At 35.7% G+C, this 23,440-nt stretch overlaps 1 protein-coding gene across 10 annotated transcripts in view; it reads left to right on the top strand.

Annotated features, from left to right (window-relative positions):
* The window catches only part of adgrb2 (adhesion G protein-coupled receptor B2), a 254,928-nt gene that overhangs the window by 196,055 nt on the left and 35,433 nt on the right, over nt 1–23,440 (top strand). For all 10 annotated transcript variants that reach the window (XM_026288832.1, XM_026288827.1, XM_026288830.1 and 7 more), the window contains exons 17-21: nt 9,998–10,101; nt 12,366–12,468; nt 15,804–15,954; nt 20,088–20,157; nt 22,513–22,579. In XM_026288832.1, coding sequence (XP_026144617.1) covers nt 9,998–10,101; nt 12,366–12,468; nt 15,804–15,954; nt 20,088–20,157; nt 22,513–22,579 — 495 coding nt within the window. The remainder of the gene's footprint in view (nt 1–9,997; nt 10,102–12,365; nt 12,469–15,803; nt 15,955–20,087; nt 20,158–22,512; nt 22,580–23,440) is intronic.

Here is a 23,440-nt window from a genome sequence, read left to right on the forward strand (position 1 = left end):
GTTGTTGGGACAGAGAAGATAGGGGCTTCTTTAGGCCATAACAATTTGTCGCCTATCGGTTTTCCCATGCAACTGATTCATCGTCACACAGGATTAAACTAGAGGCACTCAAGCGCAGACAAAGACACACATGACGGAGCACACTAAGGTTTGGTGTTATTGCCCACTTTAACACAGACACGCATGCATCCATTTTGAACAAGTAGGCCTACCTGCCCTGCATGCTAAGCTTCTCGCTGTCTGGTTGAATGAATGACGGAGGTCTTTCTCTCAGTATCAGGGAATCTCTAGAGCAACGCGATCTGCCTCAGGCTTGCTGACCAATATTCTTAGCCCTGTATACAGATAAACAGAAGCACAAACAAATACATGTATTGTTGAGATAAATATTATGTCTACAGGTTATCCATTCCACATGGTTCAACTTTAACCGTCCCGTACGGGATGGCAGATGCATGGTTTTCATAGGGTCTAGTATATCTCACCCTATGTTTTTGTCTTTTGCACGTATTGCCAAATATATTATATATATATATATAATTTATTCCCTGCAATTAGTTAAACATCAGGCAACTTCAGTCTTAGGTGTGATGTAGTTATTTTTGAGAAATCTAAAATGAAAATGTAAAAAGTTCCCTTTGATGTACATTAAAAGAATGTTCACCATTCAAATTTGAATCGTCATTGTATTTGCATTTTGAATTTTAATTGGTCGATGCCGAGGTAGATGCCAATGCAATATTTCAAATTTTCAATTATTTAAAAATGTCCATCTAGTATTATATTTTTTGTTATTTCATCTATATTTCAATTGACAAAATTTTTTTATATGTTTATTTCTTTTTATGAAGAACTTAAACACTTTCACTGTTTTCTGATGCCAGAATTGGTACAGTAGTTCCTTTAGGAATTTCAAATCTAGTTCTGTGTGTTACATTAGTATAATGCTGGTTCATCTTGTAAAAGAAAAGATATTAATGAATATGACCACTAATTAATTACTACAACATCTGAACCCTCAACCTTTTGATTACCAGCCCAGATTTTTAACCATTACACTCCAAAGAGATGAGTGAAATAAAACCTGAGGAGTTTTGCCAACACTACCAAAGAGGCAAATGCTAATAAATGCACAGTCTCTCGCAGTGAAATGCTCATTCTCCACTGTAACACGGCACAATTGCTAAGACGCTAGCCATGTTTCTCATTAGCACACAGCCTAGTGGAAGTCCCCGCTGAGGTGATACGATTCCTCACACAGTAATAAGTATATCTGCTCTCCTGGGCGATACACATCCCAGTTCATTTTCGTTAGGAGAACTGTCCCTTCTTGCTTGTTCATTTAATTCCCAATTACAGGATGTAAACTGCTTTAGTCTACAGCAAATCTTCGTATAATGCACTGCTAACCACTTAGCGACACCCAAGCAAGCTCTTGGGTCGTCCTGGTTTGGGAAGCTCCTGGAAAGTTTGAAGGCTGATGATTGATCAGCGCCCTGTTTTGGGCTTTAGACTCCCTAACAAACAGTCCCGCTACTCTGCAATTCACTCCCAACTATAAAGATAACAAATGTCCAGGGAACTTGAAGGACAGCGTTAGCATGTACTAAAATGGCACTCGGTCTCTACTGATGTGGGTATGTACTGGGCAAATCAGCTGGAGTGTTGCGACACGCATCCAAACAGTGGATCGAGGTTTTGTCTCAAAGGTCTTAGACACGGGAACAATACGCCTCGGAGACTTTCAACTGTTTGATTAATGCAGTCTAAGTTTGTGTAAGGTTTTTCTTGTTTTCCCATGTCCTGACTCCCTGGTTCTGCTAAGTGCATTTCTTATTGTCATAATGAGTTATTGCGGCGCGAGAAGGAACGGGACGAGGAGAGATCAGGGATAAATGGTGGCTCTGCAGCCCGTGAGGCTGGAGAAGTAGGTTAAAGTGCCTGGGCTGAAAATAGACATGACTCCTATTTGCTGAGGAGCGTCACTCTGCCCTAGGGTGTGCTGGGATAGACGGCCTGTAATTCCCTATGTAATTTGCATGCCTTCTATGGCTTTCAGAGCCAATGGGAGCTGTGGCATATGTTTTTTAGGACAAGTCTTATGGTACAGCCGCTTAGGGCTGCAGGCCCATGAATGGGAACAGGTTTCACCTCAGCAGGTCCTCTGTGGACATGGCAAATGATCATATAACCCCTCAGTGGGTGATATTTGTGATTAAATCTCACCCCATATCACCGGAACGATGGAGTCGGATTGAAAGTGAGCATTTGAGAGACAAGTAGGACCACTTTCGAGTTAAAAAGATGTGTGTGTGGCTCAGATGGGAGAAGGAGGCTGATTTCTTGTGTGTGAGTATCATGGAGAAGCATTCGTTTGTAGTTTAGTGCTTTTAGTAAATGATCTGATTGAACTATTGATGATCTATTTTGCTCAAAACAAATGAACAAAGCAGCCTAGCGTCTTGTATGCTTGCAGTTTATAGTCCAGCCACTTTATTTTCTCTGTTTGTCTGAAATGAAATGAAAGGGTACATTTTATCGTGATTGTCTCCTCTAGGCATTCTGTTGTATTTACAACTACATGTTGACTAACTCTAATTCGATAATTAGTAGCGCATTAGTAGACTGTTATATTAGGGTTAGTAGAATCAGTTGACATTATACTTTCTTATAGTCAGTAGAATGTGTATTGGAGGACCATAAAAATAATGTGTTAACTTTAATTTTTAGTTTTGTTTGATATAGGTAAATAATTTCAGCTCGTAATGTCTGCTCTCTAACCTGCTAATATAAATTATATTTTGTTTCTAACCTAATGTATACTTTGGGATAAATGAGATTTGCTTTTGTTGTTATTGTCTTTGAAAGATGTCTCTTATGCTCACAAAAGCTGCATTATTTAATCAAATATACAGTAAAAAAAAAAAAAAAAAAAATATATATATATATATATATATATATATATATATATATATATATATATATATATATATATATATATATATATATATATATATATAATATATATATATTATTGGTGGGCATAGATTATTATTTTTTAATCTAGATTAATGTCACTGTGTGTGTGTGTGTGTATATATAAATGTGTGTGTGTGTGTGTGTGTGTGTGTGTGTGTGTGTGTGCATGTGTATGTATGTATGTATGTATGTATGTATGTATGTATAACTTTTGTTTTTTTTAAATATATACATGTTATTCCTGTGACTGCAAAGATGAATTTTCATCACTAGTATCTCCAGTTTTCAGTGTCACATGATCCTACAGAAATCATTCTAATATTCTGATTGGGTGCTGAAGAAACATGTCTTATTTTCAATGATGCAAACATATGTGCTGCTTAATATTTGTGTGGCATCTTTTTCAGGATTCTTTGATGAACAGAAAGTTCAAAAGAAAAGTATTTGTTTAAAATAAAATTATTTTGTAACATTATAATTGTAGGGTCATGCATGACACGCGGCATCTACAGTTCAGTGTAGACTGATTCATGTTGTTGCACTGTTGCATCAGCTGAAGGATGAGAAGCTGTCCCTAGTGATCTACTATAGAGCAATAATAATTACAAATGTTTTCTTTCTTTTCTTTCTACTTCTTCTTCTTCTTCTTCTTCTTCCTCAGTGTGTTTAAAATAAAATAAAAGTTACTTGATTTACATCTCTCTTTTGTTTGTGAGACTCTGCCTTTCCATTCATTAGTTTTGGTTGTTTTTATGCTGTAGTCACCTCATGCTGTGTAGCGTTCACACATCTGTTGGAGATGCGGTGGTGAATTGGAAATCAGGCCTCTGCTAAAGTTGCCAAAGAAAGGATACTCTCTTTCTGTTTCACTCATTTTGATGGAGCGTTACAGAGACCTCATGTAATTTCAGCAACCTAGGTTACCAAAGTATTTTTCTAAATCATTTTTCTTCAATAAAGAGTTCAGAGCCATGAACAAAACCAGCCAGCTGAGATTTTGATTTGACGCATACAAATAAAAATGTGGAAATTTACTCTGGAGACAATGAACTGTGCATTCCATGAATCCTTGGGAATGACATAATCTCATGAAAACCAATTGTACAATGTGAAAATATAGATTTTTTTTTTCATATATATATATATATATATATTGAATATTGATTTAGTATAAAAAATATATATTTATATTCGAACTTGATTGCAAAATATATGAATATTTATGAATGTTTAAACAGTTTGAGAGTTTAGGGAGTTAATTTTTACTGGGAATTTTGCTATTGAACATATTTTCTTTTTTCACACTAGCAATTATTGGGGTTGGTAAGATTTTATTTTTAAATTAAAAAGATTTCTGTTCTGTTTCAAATAAATTATTTTCTTTTGAGCTTTCTATTCATCAAATAATTATAATAGATTACCACAGTTTTAGCAAGCATATTGAAGACTGGAAATAACTGCTGAAAATTCAGCTTCGCCATCGAAGGATAAATTACATTTTAAAAGAGATTAACACACACACACACACACACACACACACAAAAGAGTTATTCTAAATTATAATAATTTTTCACACTATTGCTTATTCTATATTTTGATATTGATTATTATTTTATTTTTTTATTTATTTTTATCTCACCAACCCAAATTTATTTTTTTTTAATTTGGAGAAAATGAAAGTGATTTTTGTTTCAACACCCAGCTGTTGTGCTCTATTCTCACAGAGGCTAATATTCTGTACATACAACCCTAGCACTTCAGTGTTTTCAATTTCACATCAGGAGCAATCCTCCCATCTACACTGCCAATGGCATTTCTCTGAGAAGGACAACATCTCTAGTTATTTTTCAGGCTGCTGGCTTACTAAAATGTTTAAAATTGCCAAACCGAAGCCGGCAGAGGCATAATGTTGGCAATTAATATGCCAGGGACAATAGGCTAAGCAAAAGAGGAGAGTGAAGGTTGGCAACACCTCTTCCAATGCCACCTGTTCCACCTGCACCTGCCAGTTTCAGTAAAACACTGCTGCTATACCTCCACCCGCTCTGAGCTCTCTCCCACTCTCTAAGCTGTTTTATCGCCTCTTTTTCCCTTGCCTACCTTTCCTTTGCCCACAGACACTCACACAGGTTTACAGAGAACAGATGTGCACACATAGATATGCACAGTATGCACTGTTGGAAGGCCAACGTCACAACCCACACAAGCTCTAGGGATCTTTGTTCACAAAGGCTGTTTAGTCATAAACGCTTTGTGTGGAAGCCTGACCGGTCCACACCAGGAGGCCAATTGAGCTGTAAGTGCATGAATGAGGACTTCATATTCAAGCCAATTCACAGCTTGTTCTAAACAGCTGCAAGCTTTATAAACGCAAACCTGTGGCCATTTCACAAGCTCTCTGTCTAAAGAACAGTTGATGTTATTTATTTGAGTCTCCACCATGCCGTTTTAAATCCATCATGTCAAGTGTTTAAGTCACAGTGAAGGCCTGATTGGAAATCTAAAGATTTGTGTTTTTTAAAAGGCGACATAAAGAGAGGCTTTTGAATATGGAAACAGACCTGTGGAGAAACACTGGAGAGTTAACAACTGATAGTTTGTTGCATGTCGACCCACGCCGGCCATTTCACCAATATTTATGACTGCCTTTGACCTCATAGTGGCTATTGAATCATATACATTGGGGTCTGAATATCTATGGTGGTACATTTTTGGTCGTTAACCTAAAAAGCTAATTTACAACACTGAACGTGATTTGAGGTGAATTTTCATATGCTTAGAACACAAGATGCTCTTCAGACACAAATAACATTTTGAATGAAAAACGGTTTTCTGTTGGTGTACTATAGTATATGTATCCGGTTAAAGGGATAGTTTACTCAAAAATGAAAATAACCCCATAATTTACTCACCCTCAAGCCATTCTATATGTGTATGAAACTTTCTTTTTACAGATGAATACAATCAGAGTTTTAATATAAAAAATAAAATAAAATGAAAAATTCAGGCTCTTGGAAGCTTTATTTTTGGGTGAACTATCCCTTAATTTGTATTTATTTATTTTTAATTAATTTATTTACTTATATATTTTGTTTGTTTTTTTTTTTTTTAGTAAACTGGGAAGCATTTTAACTAATTATCTCAGACTTTTGAACAACACTATATGATTTATACGGTCTAGTTTGAAAGAATTATCGTGGTGGACTATTCTTGACTCCATATTTGACCCTGGACCACAAAACCCTCAAGTCACTGAGGTATACATTTTATGGGTCAAAATGATAGATTTTTCTTTTAATGCAAAAATTCATTACGACATTAAGTAAAGATCATGTTCCATGAAAATATTTAGCAAATTTCCGTAAAAAATATAAAAACTTCATTTTTAAATAGTAATGTGCATTGCTAAGAATTCATGTGGACAAATTTAAAGGTGATTTTCTCAATATTTAAATTTTTTTGCACCCTCAGATTCCAGATTTTCAGATAGTTGTATCTCGACCAAATATTATATTATCCTAACAAACCATACATCAATGAAAAGGTTATTTATTCAGCTTTCATATAATGTAGAAGTCTCAATTTCGAAAAAATTGACACTTAAGACTGTTTTTGTGGTCCAGGGTCACATAAGTGAGAGTCCTTCTGTTCAGCATGAAGTCTGTGAAGAATGAGATGAACAAACGTGCAGAGAGGTTAAGCCTTTAGCTGGACATCACATATTGCTACATTCTGTCTCAACAAGCCCTAGCTGACCTCTAATAGAACTGAAGCTGTGCAGTTTGATGGATCACATGGATTGAAAGGTGGCACGTCTCTTTTCATGTTCTCACTTTGTTGTCATTCCAACATGGAATCTAGCAGTTAAATAACAGCATTTCTAAAGGGTTTTCATTTGACATCATTATATTTACATGTATGCATTTAAGCAGACGCTTTAATCCAAAGCGACTTACAGTTTATTCAGGCTACACATTTATTTATTTTTTTATCAGTGCGTGGGTTCCCTGGGAATTAAACCTACAACCTTTTGCACTGCTAATGCAATGCTCTACCACTGAGCCGCAGGAACAGGAAGATTGCAAACATCATGTATGCAATCTATATTCTACTCCAATCAGATCAGTAAGTTCAGTTTAAAATGAAAATGTTGTCATCATTGACTCGCAATGTACAAAATGTTGCTAACCATTAAGTTTTGGTTACTATATTGGAAAAACACACTGAGGCATTTCTCAAAATATCTTCTTTTACGTTTCAGAGAAAGATAGTCAAACGACATGAGCAAATGATGACAGCATGTTCATTTTTGAGTGAACTGTGCCTTTAACAGCTATGACAGCACCCACCCTGATGCTGTGTCCCTGGTTGCAGGAGACTTTAATCATGCCAGCCTTGCAGACAGTTCTTCAGAAATATTACCAGCATGCCTCCCGCCCTGTAAGAACACTCTTGATTACTGCCACACCACTATCACAACTGACTGCCAGACAGATCATCTGCCTGTGCTTCCTATTCCAAGAACCTGAAGAGGAAGAATGTATCCACAGGGACACTAGATGCAGGAGCAGATGAAGTGGTGTGAGACTGCTCCGAGTCAGTGAGCTACACTTGTTAGGGATTCAATTAAGATACTTTTTTTTTCTATTTGTTTTATCTTAATAATCTAGAAGAATGTATTTTAAAAGCCTCTTTATTGAATCACTATTTAGTATGGAAGCTTATTTCCTTCTCAAAATTGCAAACTTACATCTCGCAATTTTGACAATTTCCCCCCTCAGAATTCTTAGTTATCGTCTCACAATTCAGACTTCTTTTCAGTGTATTTTGAGTTGACATCACCAATACGGTTTTTTTTTTTTTTCTCACTGAGATTCTATTTTCTCAGAATTCTTTTTTTTTTCTGCCACAGTAAAAATCACAACTGTAATTTTTATATTTTTACTATGCAGTAAAAAATTTGCTTCCATAGTTCTGTGTAATAAATTAAATAATTTGTTTACGATGATAGCAACCGAGTTGAATTGACAGTGCATTGTGAATCACACCAATAAACTTTCACCACAGAGATTAACATTTATCACCAATAGACTTTTAAAATTGACTGATTTTAAAAGGTAGGCCGACGCAGAATATGTGCCTGCTTAATAAGCTTTGCAAATTTTCACAGAACAGAAAATGAAAAAAAAGATAACCTTTGTTTAATTGTAAATTCCATGTGTCCTGATTAAAGCATATTCTAAAGCAAATTAGTTGCCCTAACTTTGAACATCTTACTTTTAAATAAATGTTGTGCCTATTCAGATCAAGAAAATACATTTTGTGATCTAACATTAAGGGGTATGAAAGTATACCCTGATGTTGTGCCCCTGAATGCGGAAGACTTTAATCATGCCAACCAGCAGATGGTAGAAAGCTCTACAGATTTCCACAGAATTATTAGCATCTCCCAAAAGCAGCACATAATATTCAAAAAAGAAGTGTGGTTTTATGCTTTGGTCTAGGCATGACCTTCATGAGTAGTCTATCAGGAGTAGTAACATAAAAAATAAACACAATTGTCCTAATCTTTGTGTACCACAGTCTTATGCGGCATTGTCACAGAAACGGACAAATGAAGGCAGTAGGGATTTCTCACTACTCTATGATTATGATATTTTTCTAGTTGCAAAGAAAAATACTGTGACCTGTAAAATGATTACAGACTGATCCACCATATTGATGTGCTGTGAAAAGCTGGTGATGGGGCGCATTAACACGATGCAGTCTGAGTGATTAGACCCCCTGTAGTTCACAATGTAACACGTCCAGTGAAAAGGCAATTTCTTGGGATCTTCATGCTGCACTGACTCAACAGGAAGGCACTAATGTCAAATTTTTCTTTGTTCTTTATTTATTACAGCATCACATTTAACACTATTATTCCTTCCAGACTGGAGAGAAAGCTGAATGGCATTGCTATTTTATTTTATTTTGTGTATTTAAGACTTCTTTGCATTTGCATGTTGCACTTGTGCATATGACATTAAATTGAACCCTGGACATTCATCTCAGTGGTAATATGAGGTTGCACAGATCTACCCATAATACTTGGTGGTAGGGCTGAGTAAGAGGGTTAATCCAGAAACATGAGGCATGTGTTCACCCATAGTAACCCTTCTCTCGGCAGAGATGCCTAATAAGCTGGGGCAAAGGGGTCGCAAGTGTTAATGGGCTGATGGAGTTAGAATGCCCACTTTAAGAAGAGAATCCAGCTTTGACCTGATGTGAAACAGAGAAAATGAACCCAGGAGCATAAAAGAAGATAGGAAAGCATGAGGCTGTTCAGAAAGAAGACCCTTGGCCTTTAGCTTTAACCTGAACAGAATGTAATCCTCTCTCTACTGCCCCTCAGGTTTTTTTTCCCTCTTCTTTTTATCCTTCACCCAACATGCAGCTGAATGTCAAGTGTTTACAGTGTCTTATTTCTCTCTCTGCAGTTTTGACATACATTCCTGCATTTACACACACACACACACACACACACACACACTAGCGTTTAATAGTTTAGGGACAGTAGCCTTTCCCTGTATTTTTATTTCAAGTCTTCTGGTTACAGATTAATTCAGGGTAAAAACAGCAATAATGTTACATATTACTGTTTAAAATAAAGTTTTGTTTTATTTTATTATGACAAAGTTGAATTTTCAGTCTTCAGTGTCATATGGTCCTTTAGAAATATTTGTAATATGCTTATTTGGGCTATATTTCTTATTATTATCAATGTTGAAAATTATTGTGCTGGCTAATGTTTTTATGGAAACCTTTTTTTTATTTTTTTTATCAAGATTCTTTGACGAATAATGCTCAGCATCTAATATCTGAACTCTAATATCAGCATCTAAATATTTTTTATCAACTGACACTTTTGAACAATTAAAGGGATCCTTGTAAAATATAAGCGATAATTTTATTTTAAAATAAAAACATCCTTAAACATCTCACAATAATCTTCTTTCTCTCCATTGAATCTTTCCAGGGTATGGGGCCCTCCAGTATGCCGTCTGTGCCCCTCATGGTGGGATGTGGCATATCCTGTACGGCTCTACTCATTCTGCTGCTCATCTACGCTGCCTTTTGGAGGTGAGTTCAGCAAAAACCCTTCATTAACCCACAGCAAGCAACACAACACAGACCTTCAGAAGACCCTTTTTGAACATAGCTTCCAGTCCTCTGCTGATAATAGGATATTATGTGCTATTTTTGCACTATTACTTGATTAGTTCCCAGTGCTCTCACAGGTACACTTACACTCTAAAAGATGCATTTTTCAGACTGTAGATTCCCACATGGGGTTGCCCCAGCTGGGTTAGAGCAGCTGGCATGGGGTAGATCTACAGTGGGCCAAAACTGCAATTAGCAATAATTGGGAACAAATAAGGGATGGTGGGAGCTGTCTGTGGAAGGACAGGATTATGTGGAGAGTGCTAGTGAAGGCTAGCATGGTTGCTGACAGCTCAGTGTGGCAGATGGCCCAGGACAGTCACATGATCAGCTAACACCCTGTCCAGAAAAGAGCCAACACATTGTCAAGTCCTTAGTCAAGTATTTATCCCCTAAGAATGACTCAAATATTTCCTTGAATTATTTTTATTATATATCAGATTTTTTTAAACAAAAGTATATATATATATATATATATATTTATATATATATATATTAGGGGTGGAATGATGTATTCATACCGAACCGTCAAGGTACGGACATCGGTTGGCCTTACAATGATAACAGGCAATTCACCCCCAATCCAGAAGTGCCAGCAGAAAAACAGTGAATGCCGTGAGTTGCAAACTAGAAAACAAAGCCCACTAGACTGTGACCATGTGCTAACTCTGAATGCGTCTCTCACAGACTGACAAAGAAGTTTACTTTAAAGGATTGTGCACTCAACTGTTTGCGAAATGGATCTTTGTGCTCATATAACATACCTCTCTCATTTGGCACAAATCCAAATATTCCATAATATTTTCATATTTGCCATGTAACTTATCCGAATGCTAAACTATTATTTATTATGTAAATAATAGGCTTTGTACTTCAGTTGCGTTCAGTTGCGGTGACACAGAGGCAGGTGCGCTGTTGTTTGGCTCACTGTATTTTACTTTGATAAAGGACCAACTGTGCTGTCAATTTAGCAATGCTGGAACTGATGTGTTTTGTGTGTGTGTGTGTGTGTGTGTGTGTGTGTGTGTGGGTGTGTGCGCGCATGCACGCCAGATTGGTCACTTCAACTGTTTCCTTATAACAGCAGAATCAACTTTAAACACTTAATATCTTATTAATAATGCATCACTGTATAATGATCTGCTTTTATTTGTGTACACTTACAATAAAAACAAAATATTGTGCTTTTGTAAAATAAAGAAAACACATAAGATATCACTTTCTGCTATTTGAGTTTCCTTTCTGTGTACAAATTAAGCTACTGTCACAAAAATTAACTGAAACTCGGCATACATAGGCTATATTAAGTGTCAAACTGTTTTTCCCCTTGTTGTCTGTAAACTAAATCAAATATATTTCATGAATTTATTTCTTGTATGTATATACTTGAATATATATATATATATATATATATATATATATATATATATATATATATATATATATATATATATATATATATATATATATATATATATATATATACATACATACAAGAATATATATATATATATATATATATATATATATATATATATATATATATATATATATATATATATATATATATATATATATATATATATATATAAGCTGTATGTACATATATATATATATATATATATATATTTGATCAATAGGGGTTGTTTACTAAACTTATCTTATTTGTATATATGTTTTTTTACTATTAGGCTATTATTATTTATATACCCTCACTGGGGGCTGAACCCCCCTAAAATGAAAATTCTAGAATTGCCCGTTTTTGGCCCTTATACCATAATTCCTGAGTAGCAGGTGAGAAAGTATTTCCTCTGTCCAAGATTAGTGCGCCTGCCACATCAGAGAGCTTATCACAGGCCTCCCCTATCACTCAGACCACTGATCCAGGGGACGCTGTCATTGTCCTCTTGAGCAGATCTGGCCAGAACTCAAATAGTGGATGATGCTTGTGTGCAAGAAAGCTGCTTTGGAGTTCATCTGTAGGTTATCTTGGATGCTGCTCTAGTTGTCAGTGTTCAATGAAGTGAAGAAATAATAAATGATTTTGATAAACGGGTCCCACACATTTTATGTCATAAACCTGTATATCAAGTTTTTGTTAAGATAATAATGGCATAATACCCGCACAATGTTGCTGTTAAAGTTGTCAGCAAGTGATTTTCTTGTCTTTCTTTGGTTCTTAGGTACATACGTTCAGAGAGGTCCATCATCTTGGTGAACTTTTGTCTGTCCATACTGGCCTCCAATGTGCTGATACTGGTGGGACAGTCCCAAACTCTCAGTAAGGTGAGTATGTGTGTGTGTTTCTCTCATGTGTATGAGAGAAAGAGCTGAGAAAGAACAACTTTTTAGGTTCACATCTTGTTTCTTTTATGTTTTGCTCCATTTTGAAGATATTAGAGTATTCTGGGGAATTATATTTCCTTCCATCATGAATTTATTAAATTAACTCATTAAACTAAATAAATATTACTTTTGTGTTTATGGAAGTAGCCCCTATGTAGTTTTTTTTTTTTTTTGTATATATATATATATATATATATATAGGTACATCTCAATAAATTACAATGCTGTGGAAAAGTTCATTTCAGTAATTCAACTTAAATTGCAAAACTTGTGTATTAAATAAATTCAATGCACACAGACTGAAGTAGTCTGGCTCTTTAAATTGTGATGATTTTGGATCACAATTAAGAAAACCCCACCAATTCACTATCTCAACTATCTCAAAAAATAATATAGGGCTGCTGTGAGTGCAGGTAGCATATTTCAACCCAGCAGCATGACAACATATGACCCTCGCAGCCAAAAAAAAAAACAGACTTGCCCACCAGGAATCCTTCCGGTGCTCCCAATTAGCCAATCCGGGCCTGATATATATAAAGAGAGAGCTGGAGGGGGTTGGGGTTTGGGGGTAGTTCTTGTATAGCTTGTGGGGGTTGAAAAATAAAGGTGTGAATCTCTTGCTCTTTCATATGGACAGTGCCTGATAAGGGTTTCAAACTTGCAGAACAGGTTTAGTCCGAGTGTCTGTACGATTTAGCACAAATCGTAGGAATTTATATGAAAGAGGTCATACAAATTCATATGAATTATCCACCTCGTAAAATATGTATGAATTGCAGTGAGATCAGACTGGTTTTAAGACAAATGCCTCGTTTGGTTTAGCTTTTGCAAGTTTTGCAACTGCATAGGCCTACAGAGTATTACATACAATATAATATGGTTTGTTTTATCTCAGCAGAGATAAGGCGTTTCTGAAAGAGAGACAAAGAATCTGGCGAAAGAGACGCGCATCTGACATAAAGACTAAAACTTTTGTTCTAACCTTAAAGCCTATGCTGCTTTGTACTATTTTCAGTTCTTCAGTTTAATTGCAACGCTGCAGTTGTTTTGGCAATACAAATGTAAAAATATATTGTAGTAATAAGAAACTGTCCCAAGACATCATAATTATTTTTAGTTTCACTATTGGGCGATTTCATGATTTCATTTAGTCAAAACCTGAAATATAATTTCTCACAGAATGCAATCATTACCAATACACTGAACCATATCTTTGTTTTTGTTTTTTTTCTAAATCCCAAACAATATCTGCAGAATGTAGAAGGGTTGACCATTCTTAAAACATAAAATATAAATTTTATTTAAATTTTCGTTTTTGTATTTCAGAGTAAAAATCAATACAAAGGCATCTTTCCATTACGGACCGTTCTGAAAGCAGAGTTTATGCAAACACGTGTAAAATGCTTTAAAAACTTTAACAGAGATGTCTTGAAGCTATTTGATAGGTCTGCCCCGTCGTAAGATTTTTTTTGTTACTAGTCATTCATTTGTCATTATTCAACGAATCGCACGTTTATATTAAATTAACACAGTCTAATCCATAATGAACCTTAATATATTCCGCGCTCAAGCACATGCATTAAGATGCAGATGTGGCCTAATAATTGTGAAAAAGGAGACATTTGAATTATTTATTAATAAACAAATGATCGCGAGGGCGCCTCCTTGTCATGCATGCACATTAATAATTTTCAGTACAAACACTTGAATATAAATAGTAATAGAGCACTTTTATTTTAAGTTACAGTATGGGATCCACATTAAAAATAAAAATCTTCACAAGCCTACAACTGAGGCAGGTACAGTTATAACCTGTAAATTAAAGGCTATTTGACATTTTAAAATGATCTAACAGCTGATGCCGCTCCAATTCGTTGATTTTGATTGTTTTAATAAATCTCTTTTACATTAAATAATACAGATACAAAACAGGTTAGGTTAGATATTATTGTAAAAATAATTATAAAATGCTGCGAATAAGATTGCAGTTTCACATTTTGCAATTTAAATATTTTAACTACAGTGTTTTTCTTTAATTTTCTGACGACTGCAGCAGTCAAATGTAACACAACAGGAAGGCAAAGCTGACGGCTTCTTAAATGTGCTTTGATTCGTTTGTTTGATAACTTCTGGTTAAAGTGCCACTCAGCGGTCAAAAGTTGCGGTGGCAGCAGCATTCACGGTGGTAGAAAGCACATTCTAGTTGGCCACCTACTGCACTATATGCTTAGAGTTAGGATTCGAGTTTGGTTTAGGGTTACTTGCATGTAATTATGCATGTAGTAAGTGCATGTAACATGTAATGAGGGTACCATAAAAAAAGAATAATTATTGAGTTCTGAATGTCACTTAACCTTGGATCCCAGACTCCATAGAGATACTCGTCTGTCTGTGGTACAGGTAACTGCTGTTTGTTCTCTTTCCAGCCTGTCATGACATGTAAATGGCCACAATATAATTTGAGAAAGTCAGGCAGGCACGTGCTGCAGACAGACACATGGAAGGCGCAAGAGGCTCAGCTTTATGTCAGCTGTGACAGTCTCAATGAGGAACCCTACAGAGGTACCTGAGAAATAAGTGCTGCCATTCAAATCCAACCTGTCACTCTTAGCTGCAAAGAAAACCGCACGGAGGACCCCTTCCCCCTCGATCCAGACTTAATACTTCACTAAATTCTCATATTCGGCATTTAAGAAAGTACAGATAAGGCTAATTTCGGAAACCATAAATGGTGTGAAATCCTTCTCATTTCCTGGGTCATTTGCTGAGCAGGCCGGTGTTTAGCATTAGAATATGCACCTCATTATTGTATAAAACGTCAGCGAGATACTCTGCTTACCGCTACTCATTTGCTTTCGCCGCTTACTTAAATCACACTTTTCTTTAATTTCAGCCTGCCATTTTTCCTGAGATACTATTCAACTTGTAACTAACCCATTTTCACTTTTTAAGTAGTGTCTCGAGGAAAAAAAGCCTAGACAGGATTCGTAGTTAGAGCTCATTTTCAAACCAAAGTTGAACCAAGTCACTTTCTCTCCAAATGGACTTTCGTTAATGTCCACTGCTCGTTCCCACTTCTCCTTCTCAATCACTTCATCTCTCTCTCTCTCTCTCTCTCTCTCTCTCTCTCTCTCTCTCTCTCTCTCTCTCTCTCAGCTTCAATAACGTACAGCTGGGAGCCATTTGCACCTCTGTTTGCTTCCTCTGCTTTCTCTCACATCTTTTTCATCATTTCTTACTCCCATTTACTTTCTTCTTCTCTCTTTTGTCTCTAGGGACTGTGCACTGTTACTGCTGCCTTTTTGCACTTCTTCTTTCTGGCCTCTTTCTGCTGGGTGCTGACAGAGGCATGGCAGTCCTACCTGGCTGTGATTGGCAAGATGAGGTCCCGCCTCATTCGCAAGCGTTTCCTGTGCCTGGGCTGGGGTAGGACACCCGCACACATACCAAAAACTAACATTGAAGGTCAAAAGTGATGTTATTGTAATGCTTCAGCTTCAGTTTTTTTTTTTTAATCCATAGGAGTATAACATGCCAGCTCTTATCAATTCAGTCACATCAGATTATCTGCAATGTCTATGTGCTTTAGTGGAGCCCAATGACACACCATAAGCATGCCACAGAAGCTCAATGTTACTTCTGTATTACAAAACATAGATGCCTGATGGTTGATTAGAAATGCATTGTGTGCAGCCATCTTAACACTGGTGGGATCTGAAAGGACATTCAAGCACTTGCAGTAGAAAACGCATACTTCTTTTGTAACTTATTGATCCACTATCAGTTCCATTAATTCATAGATGCCCTTTACAGATATTGTGGAATATCATTGTCGCCCTCAGGGAAGTGGTAGATTTCTAACTTGGATGTCCAAAAAGTATCACTCATGTTACTCAAAATCAATCTATCTGTCTATCTGTCTATCTATCTATCTATCTAATGTGACTGGGCTCTTTGTCAGAACTTACTGGTTAAATAAATAACAGTGGAACGTTTGTGTGTGTGTTTCACCAGTGAGACATTTATTTATTTATTTTTGCCTGCATTATACCCTGTCTGTTGTAAGATATATTATATTTAGGGCTGGTAATTTAACATGTTAATTAGATTAATTAATTATGGAGAAAAATTATGCGTTAAAATTATTAACGCATTTAACGCACTTGCCCTGCCCCAGACCTATGTGGATCATCTGCCATTTCATAAAGTCGATCGATAACTAATATGAGGCAGGGCAACAACTTACTGTGTGATGGAGCCTAGAGAATATCCCTAAATTCAAGATATGGGGCAAAATGCCCCTGTTTGAAATTTTGTCTCATATTTACTTCACAAAGTTAAGAAATATTACACAAGAAGTAGGCTAAGTGCAATATCACACGAGTGCAAATGTTAAATTATCTTTTCAGAGTAAATTCAACAAATTTTATGTGCAATTAATTTGATTAATTAATCACCACATCCTGTAATTAATTAGATTAAAAAAATAATAATTTACCAGCCCTAATTATATTATATTACATTTATATAAAGATTTGATATTTTTAAGATTTCTGTTTGTGTCTCAGTTTTATATATATATATATATATATATATATATATATATATATATATATATATATATATATTTTTATGCTGCTGGAAAAGTAAATTATTACAACATACAGCTCCTTTTGAACGGCCATCCACAAAGAAACATTATTTTGCCCACATAGTGTAGTATGTTTACAGAATTGACCAGAAGGAGCCAACTGACTATTCTAGCTATCCAAACTTTGACCCCCCTCCCCCCGCAGGTTACAGTATGAAATGATCACAGCTTGAATCCAGAGCAAACTCATGTTCCTTCATTGTGCGCTCCTTCCTCCAGAGCCACATTTGGATCCCGTTCATCCCCTCCCTTCCTACGTCTTTCAATCCTGTTCTCTAAACCGGAGTTTTTCTAATTGCCTTTAATTTCCAGAGTTAATCAGAGCATTGTTAATTACATGAATATTTCAGAGGACAGCTCATTATGTGTGGACGTGGCACACAGACATAGAGCGAGAAGAATGGATAGGTCTAATTAGCACATGAGTTAAAGCTGGCCTCCCTGACTGTGATGGCAAACACAATAGGGATGACACCAGCAGGAGAGGCCAGGAAGCCCTCACACACACCGGGAGGAGAGGGAGGATGGGATTTTACAAAGTAAAGGTCCATGTACATGTAAGTGTAATCAAGGACCAATAAGTACACCTTCCTCAGTCTTAAGATGGGAAACATCATTCTGAAAAGGTCTTTAGCTATGATAGTGTTTACTGCTGTATACTAAACAGTAAAATGCATTTTATATTATATAGAATCTTGCAAAGAAAATACAAATATATATATATATAAACAATTGTATAATATTATATATAATTATATAATCTTACATAATCTTACTGCATGTCACATTCATTCTTTCATTTTTTTTCTTTTATCACTCTCTATATAAACATGTATATATAAAGTTTAAGTCAGAAAACATTGTAATTAAAGTCAGAATACATTTAATATTAGAGGCATTTGCCAGTGATTTCGAAAATATTCGTTCCAAGCAAGTTCGGAGCAAACCCCTCCCTTCTAAAAGCCTTCTCTACAAGCACTGCTATTGACAATTTACTTAAAAAAAAAACAATAATATAGTGCGCCAATCCATTCTTACAATAATGACTTAAAATACAAAAACAATTATTCAAGCGAATCATGCCCACAGCTAAAGTTTATCTGCTAAACTGTGAACACTTAAAATGATAATGAGGGGTACGTTAGCAAAGTGCTAAGGTGAGTAACTGATGAAACAATACAGATTGTATACCAAAATATGTCTACTTTAATATTCTAAGAACAACAGACAAAAGACGCTGTCTTAATTTATAATCCAGGACAGCTGTATCACAGGTGGACCAGCCTAACATCCGTTCGTATCTCCCGCATTAACCCTATAACTGCCAGTGCAGCAAAATAAACAGGAAATTTCAATATGATTATAAAATGTGTGCTTCACTACATTCTTTATTTTTACATAAAGTAATTAGAGCAATGTCAGTCTACATAAATCGACACATTCTTAGGTTCACAGCGAATTATCAGAACTACTTCAGTAAGAATAATAGTAATACCGTGCTTTACATGGAAACCTAAAGCTGCACTAGGTATACATCACACATTGGCACAAAAATTTGACATTTTGAGCGCTCAGTTGATATTGTACACACAACCTATCAATCGTACTTACAGGTTGTGGTTTGGAGATGCTTGTTAGTCAAAAAAAAAAAGAAGATTAGAAGCCAACAAAGATGAAAAGCCAAGAATAGAGAAGCAGTCCTCAGTTAAATGACAGCACACAACAAAAAGTTTGAATTGTATTTCTGTGGTATCCTTGAACACAGAGTTATCTCATCTTGATGTAAACACACTAATAACAGAAGTGTTTATGGGCAGGTCAGACTCTGTTTGTATTTTGTGGGCAGGCGGGGATTATGCAAATGTGTTACCAAGTGACATATACTGGTTACAGGCAAAAGATTTGAAAATATGATGACTTGTTTAGGCGATTCCGAACCTTCTTTCTCTTTTGAGAGAAAACATCTTTATTTATCATGCATTTTTTTGATTAACACCTTTGCAGATTGTTTCAATTTTAATTGCTATGTTATAAATTGCCAAAGATATATTTTTCAAAAGCCCATATGACCTGCTCTTTAATTAAAACAAATTGGCTGTACTGACCATGTTATTTTACACTTTGTGCCCTTGGAATTCTGAACTGAAACATTTGAAACATATGCATTTGAAAACTAACTCCTGAAGCAAAACACAGTAATGTGCATTTAATGTCATTATACTATACGTCATTAAAGCTTTTTGGTTTCAGCTAGCATTCTCAGTTTTTCTATAAGAGGGTCACAGTGCTTGCTCTGTGTACTTGCCCTGTGGAGCGCTTTTAGAGAACACAGACAGGAACGTTTACACTGCTACTCTTCGGCCTCCTGAAAAAAGATACATACACTGAGACCCATGGGAATTGCTCTCTGCTAAAGTAGCTTGTCTGGGGTCTGGGAGGGCACTGCGCACAGGGGGAATGGTGTACCTGTATGCCATGTGCATTTGTCCATGAAAAGGGCACAAGCTACAGAAAGTCACCAGTGTGAGAGGAGATTACTTCAGCTAACTTCCCCTCCAGCCTCTGGCCATTTGCCATTAATGGTTCTGAAAAAATAAAAAATTCTAGGTCGCATTTTCTGTTCATAACTTTCCTTTTAGCAGTGCTTGTCCTCTGTTATTATACGTGGTGTGCAATTTTATCTTGCAGGCTAAATGTATAAAATCTCTTAACTTTCACTGCATGTCAATATTCAAATTGCCAATTTTATTTTTATTTTTTTCAGAATTTCAACTCAATATTCTTTATTAGTGAATAAATTCAATCAACTTTGCCACTACATTTTGCATTAAAATACTAATTTAAAAAACTTTTCAATTTCAGTGGGTTGTATTTTCCCTCTTTTCTTATCATAAGCTTTATCTTTCAGGTCTTCCAGCCCTTGTGGTCGCTGTATCTGTGGGTTTTACCCGGGCCAGAGGTTACGGCACGCCAAGTTAGTAAGTATCACTGATGCAGCACAGTTTCTCAAAGAACGCATATATGTAACATTAAAACATTGTTCTGGTTCTGTTTTGAGGGTTACAGTATGTCAAGATTAAGTCAAGTCTCTGGATGTTAAAATAAATACAGAAGTACCTACAGTACATCTAAAATACATCAATATATTTATATAGTATAGTAATTTTGTATGATCACAGAGTATTTGGTAAAATGGGTAGTGGGTAATTTTGGATTTTCTGTAAGTTACATTCAGCATAATGTAAAATACTGGTAAATAAAACAAAACAACCACTATAAAAATGCATTGAATTCCCCTCACTACAAAATGAATAATTTAAAGGGGTCATATGTTGCTAAAAAGAACATTATTTTGTGTATTTGGTGTAATGAAATGTGTTTAAGCAGATTAAGGTTAAAAAAAAAAAACATAATTTTCCACATACTGTAAATTATTCTCATATGACTCGGCTTTCTGAAACACACTGTTTTTTACAAGGCTCATCGGTCTGAGAAGTGAGGTGTGCTCGCGTGATGTAACGCAACAAGACCAAAAACAATAAAACCCATAACAAACAAGCTGTTTTTCATCCAGTGGGGACATAATTACTGATTATAATGACTTATACTGTATTTTTACACGTTGTGTTGCATCGCACCGCTTAGACATAAACCCATGTCTGCATTTGTGCTCTGAGAAACGACAAACAACAAGCTCTACTCTACACTGCTCAAAACTCGCGTTGTATTCTACAACAGAATTGTATTCTACTCTACCAGGATCAGGAAAATGTCCTCCATTCTAGTTGGGTTCTCTTTTGGAAGGCCAAACAAAGTGTTTTCTCTTTAACAAACGAAACAGCATCTTCATAACATGGCACCAGAGGCAACAGCTAGAATCAAAGTTATGGCTTCTTTCTTTGCATGAACATTTGGGCGGTGTTATGCAAATCTTCCCACATCGTGACATAGACCCTTTAAAATTTACTAGTATTCAGAGCAGAACAAGAATAATAAAATAAACATTTAGCATAAATGACAAGCCTAAAAAAATATTGTAAGTGAAACTGAAGAAAATCGCGTTTTACATTTATTGCAATATATACGACACATTTTATTCCATTATATAGAATTTCACAATTCTAAGAAAGATGAATTTGATATATATATATATATATATATATATATATATATATATATATATATATATATATATATATATATATATATATATATATATATATAATTTTTTTTTTTTTTTTTTTTTATCAAAATATCATAATTTTCATTTCAAGAGAATAATGAACAAATAATAGGTTATAGTTAAGTATAGAGATATTCTGCATGACCATATTCTACATCCCTAATCTTACACAGTATCTAAACTTAACAAAGGAGCAAATCAGGATTTATTTTTTTATTTTTATTTTAGTTTTATTTTAGGTAAAAACTGAATTGGACCAAAGTGTAATGTGTCGAAGTGTGACCAAAATATATATATTTGAAATCCAAAATAGCCAAGGTTTTACCAACGGATATGATTTCATCTTTGATGCACAGACAAACACAAGAAATGTGGTGTTTTTGTGAGTGTATGCTGCCTAATGTTGGCCTTCTACTTTGGAATTATTTTTAACAATAATCTAGGGTCAGAGAGTCCTCAGAAAGTCTTTTACTTCCTCTGTTCATATGGATTCCCACAAAGTGGTGGCCATTTTCTGCTGCTCTGTATATAATGGTTTCTGTCTTTACTGCACTGCTAAGCAATTGATTTCAACCAGGGGGCTCCCTGACTAAAAGCTGAAAACAATGGTGGCCTTTGAGCGCATTAACTGGATACGTCTGACACATGGATTCCCCTCAAACCAAAGGACACATTTTGGAAACACTGCCAAGAAGTCAGCAGCCTCAGATAACCTCACCGCCGGGCTCAGTAACAGCCTGCTTACTTCACAGGCTCTCTTCTCTACAGACGTATGCATGATTGAGAGCATACGTCTATGATCTTTTCGCAGAGGACATTTCACAAGGACTCCAGAATACAAAATAAATTGAAATCTGTTTGATTGCACTTGACCAGAACATTTGCAAATATTGAAATAGCTCTATTAAAATCATGATTAAAAATGCTCATCTATAAAGTATGACCTTCCAGCTTTTGTTAAGCTGCATGTTTGTGAAGAATTTTAACAGGCAATATCTGTATCTGTCTTTTATTTGGTCTCTGCAATGAAAGCACTTTAACAATATGACATTTCCAGTAATCAAGTAGTAAGATGAAGATTTTCTCAACTCTGGCGTGTGGTTTGCAGTGTTTATATTTCACTGTATCTCTTTCTTTCTCTCATCTTCAGTTGTTGGTTGTCTCTGGAAGGAGGGCTGCTGTATGCATTTGTCGGCCCCGCTGCTGTCATTGTACTGGTAGGTTTCAGACTTTCTGCATTTTCATTGGCTAGATTTAACCAACATGAGCTCCACCCACTTTAATATGCATTTTAAATATATCAGGCCGGCAGTCGAAGAGAAAAATCACGAATGAGATTAGAGTTGAGGCCTGCCTCATTTCAAATGTGTGTATTTTTCATCAGTGTGTGTCAGGTTAAAATTCACGAGTGAACTTGATGAGCTTAGCCCAAAGCAACCAAAGTGTGTGTGTGTGTGTGTGTGTGTGTGTGTGTGTGTGTGTGTATCATCCACAAGCCCCAGTTTCAGGTGCTGTGTGTTTTCTGTGAGATGTTTGCATTGTTTTTCATGGTCAGATGTGATTTGCGTTGTTTGTTTCTTGGTGGTGTCGTGAAGCGGCCCACTCAAACAAACAACTGCAAATGAGATTTGGGCATCTGGAGATGCTGGCTCCCTCCTTGGAGAGGCAAATCTAATTAATGGAAAAATAATTAATCTTGCCTCTAGCAAATAGTAAAACGGAAGACCTATTGTCTAAGCTAGCGCCTCGCATGATGGGAATACCAACAGCACTCGTAAACATGTTAGACTTGGTAGGTTGGATGGTGGACTTGGTATGCTCTCCAAAGCAGAATGAACAGGCTGAGTGTTCATTCAGTGCAGGGTTTTTCAACAGGGGTCTTTTTTGGGTCCAGATGATTATTGTTTCATCTCAAAATATATTTTTCAATAACACTTGGGTAAAACATTACTTAACAGAAAAGCTAACATGAATTAACAATGAATAATACTTTTAGAGTATTTATTTATTTATTTATTTATCTCAACATCTAATTTATAAAATGTTGATAAATGAATACAAATTGCGGTAAATGTATT

The sequence above is a fragment of the Carassius auratus genome, chromosome 19, assembly GCF_003368295.1.
Source record: "Carassius auratus strain Wakin chromosome 19, ASM336829v1, whole genome shotgun sequence".
Lineage (NCBI taxonomy): Eukaryota > Metazoa > Chordata > Actinopteri > Cypriniformes > Cyprinidae > Carassius > Carassius auratus.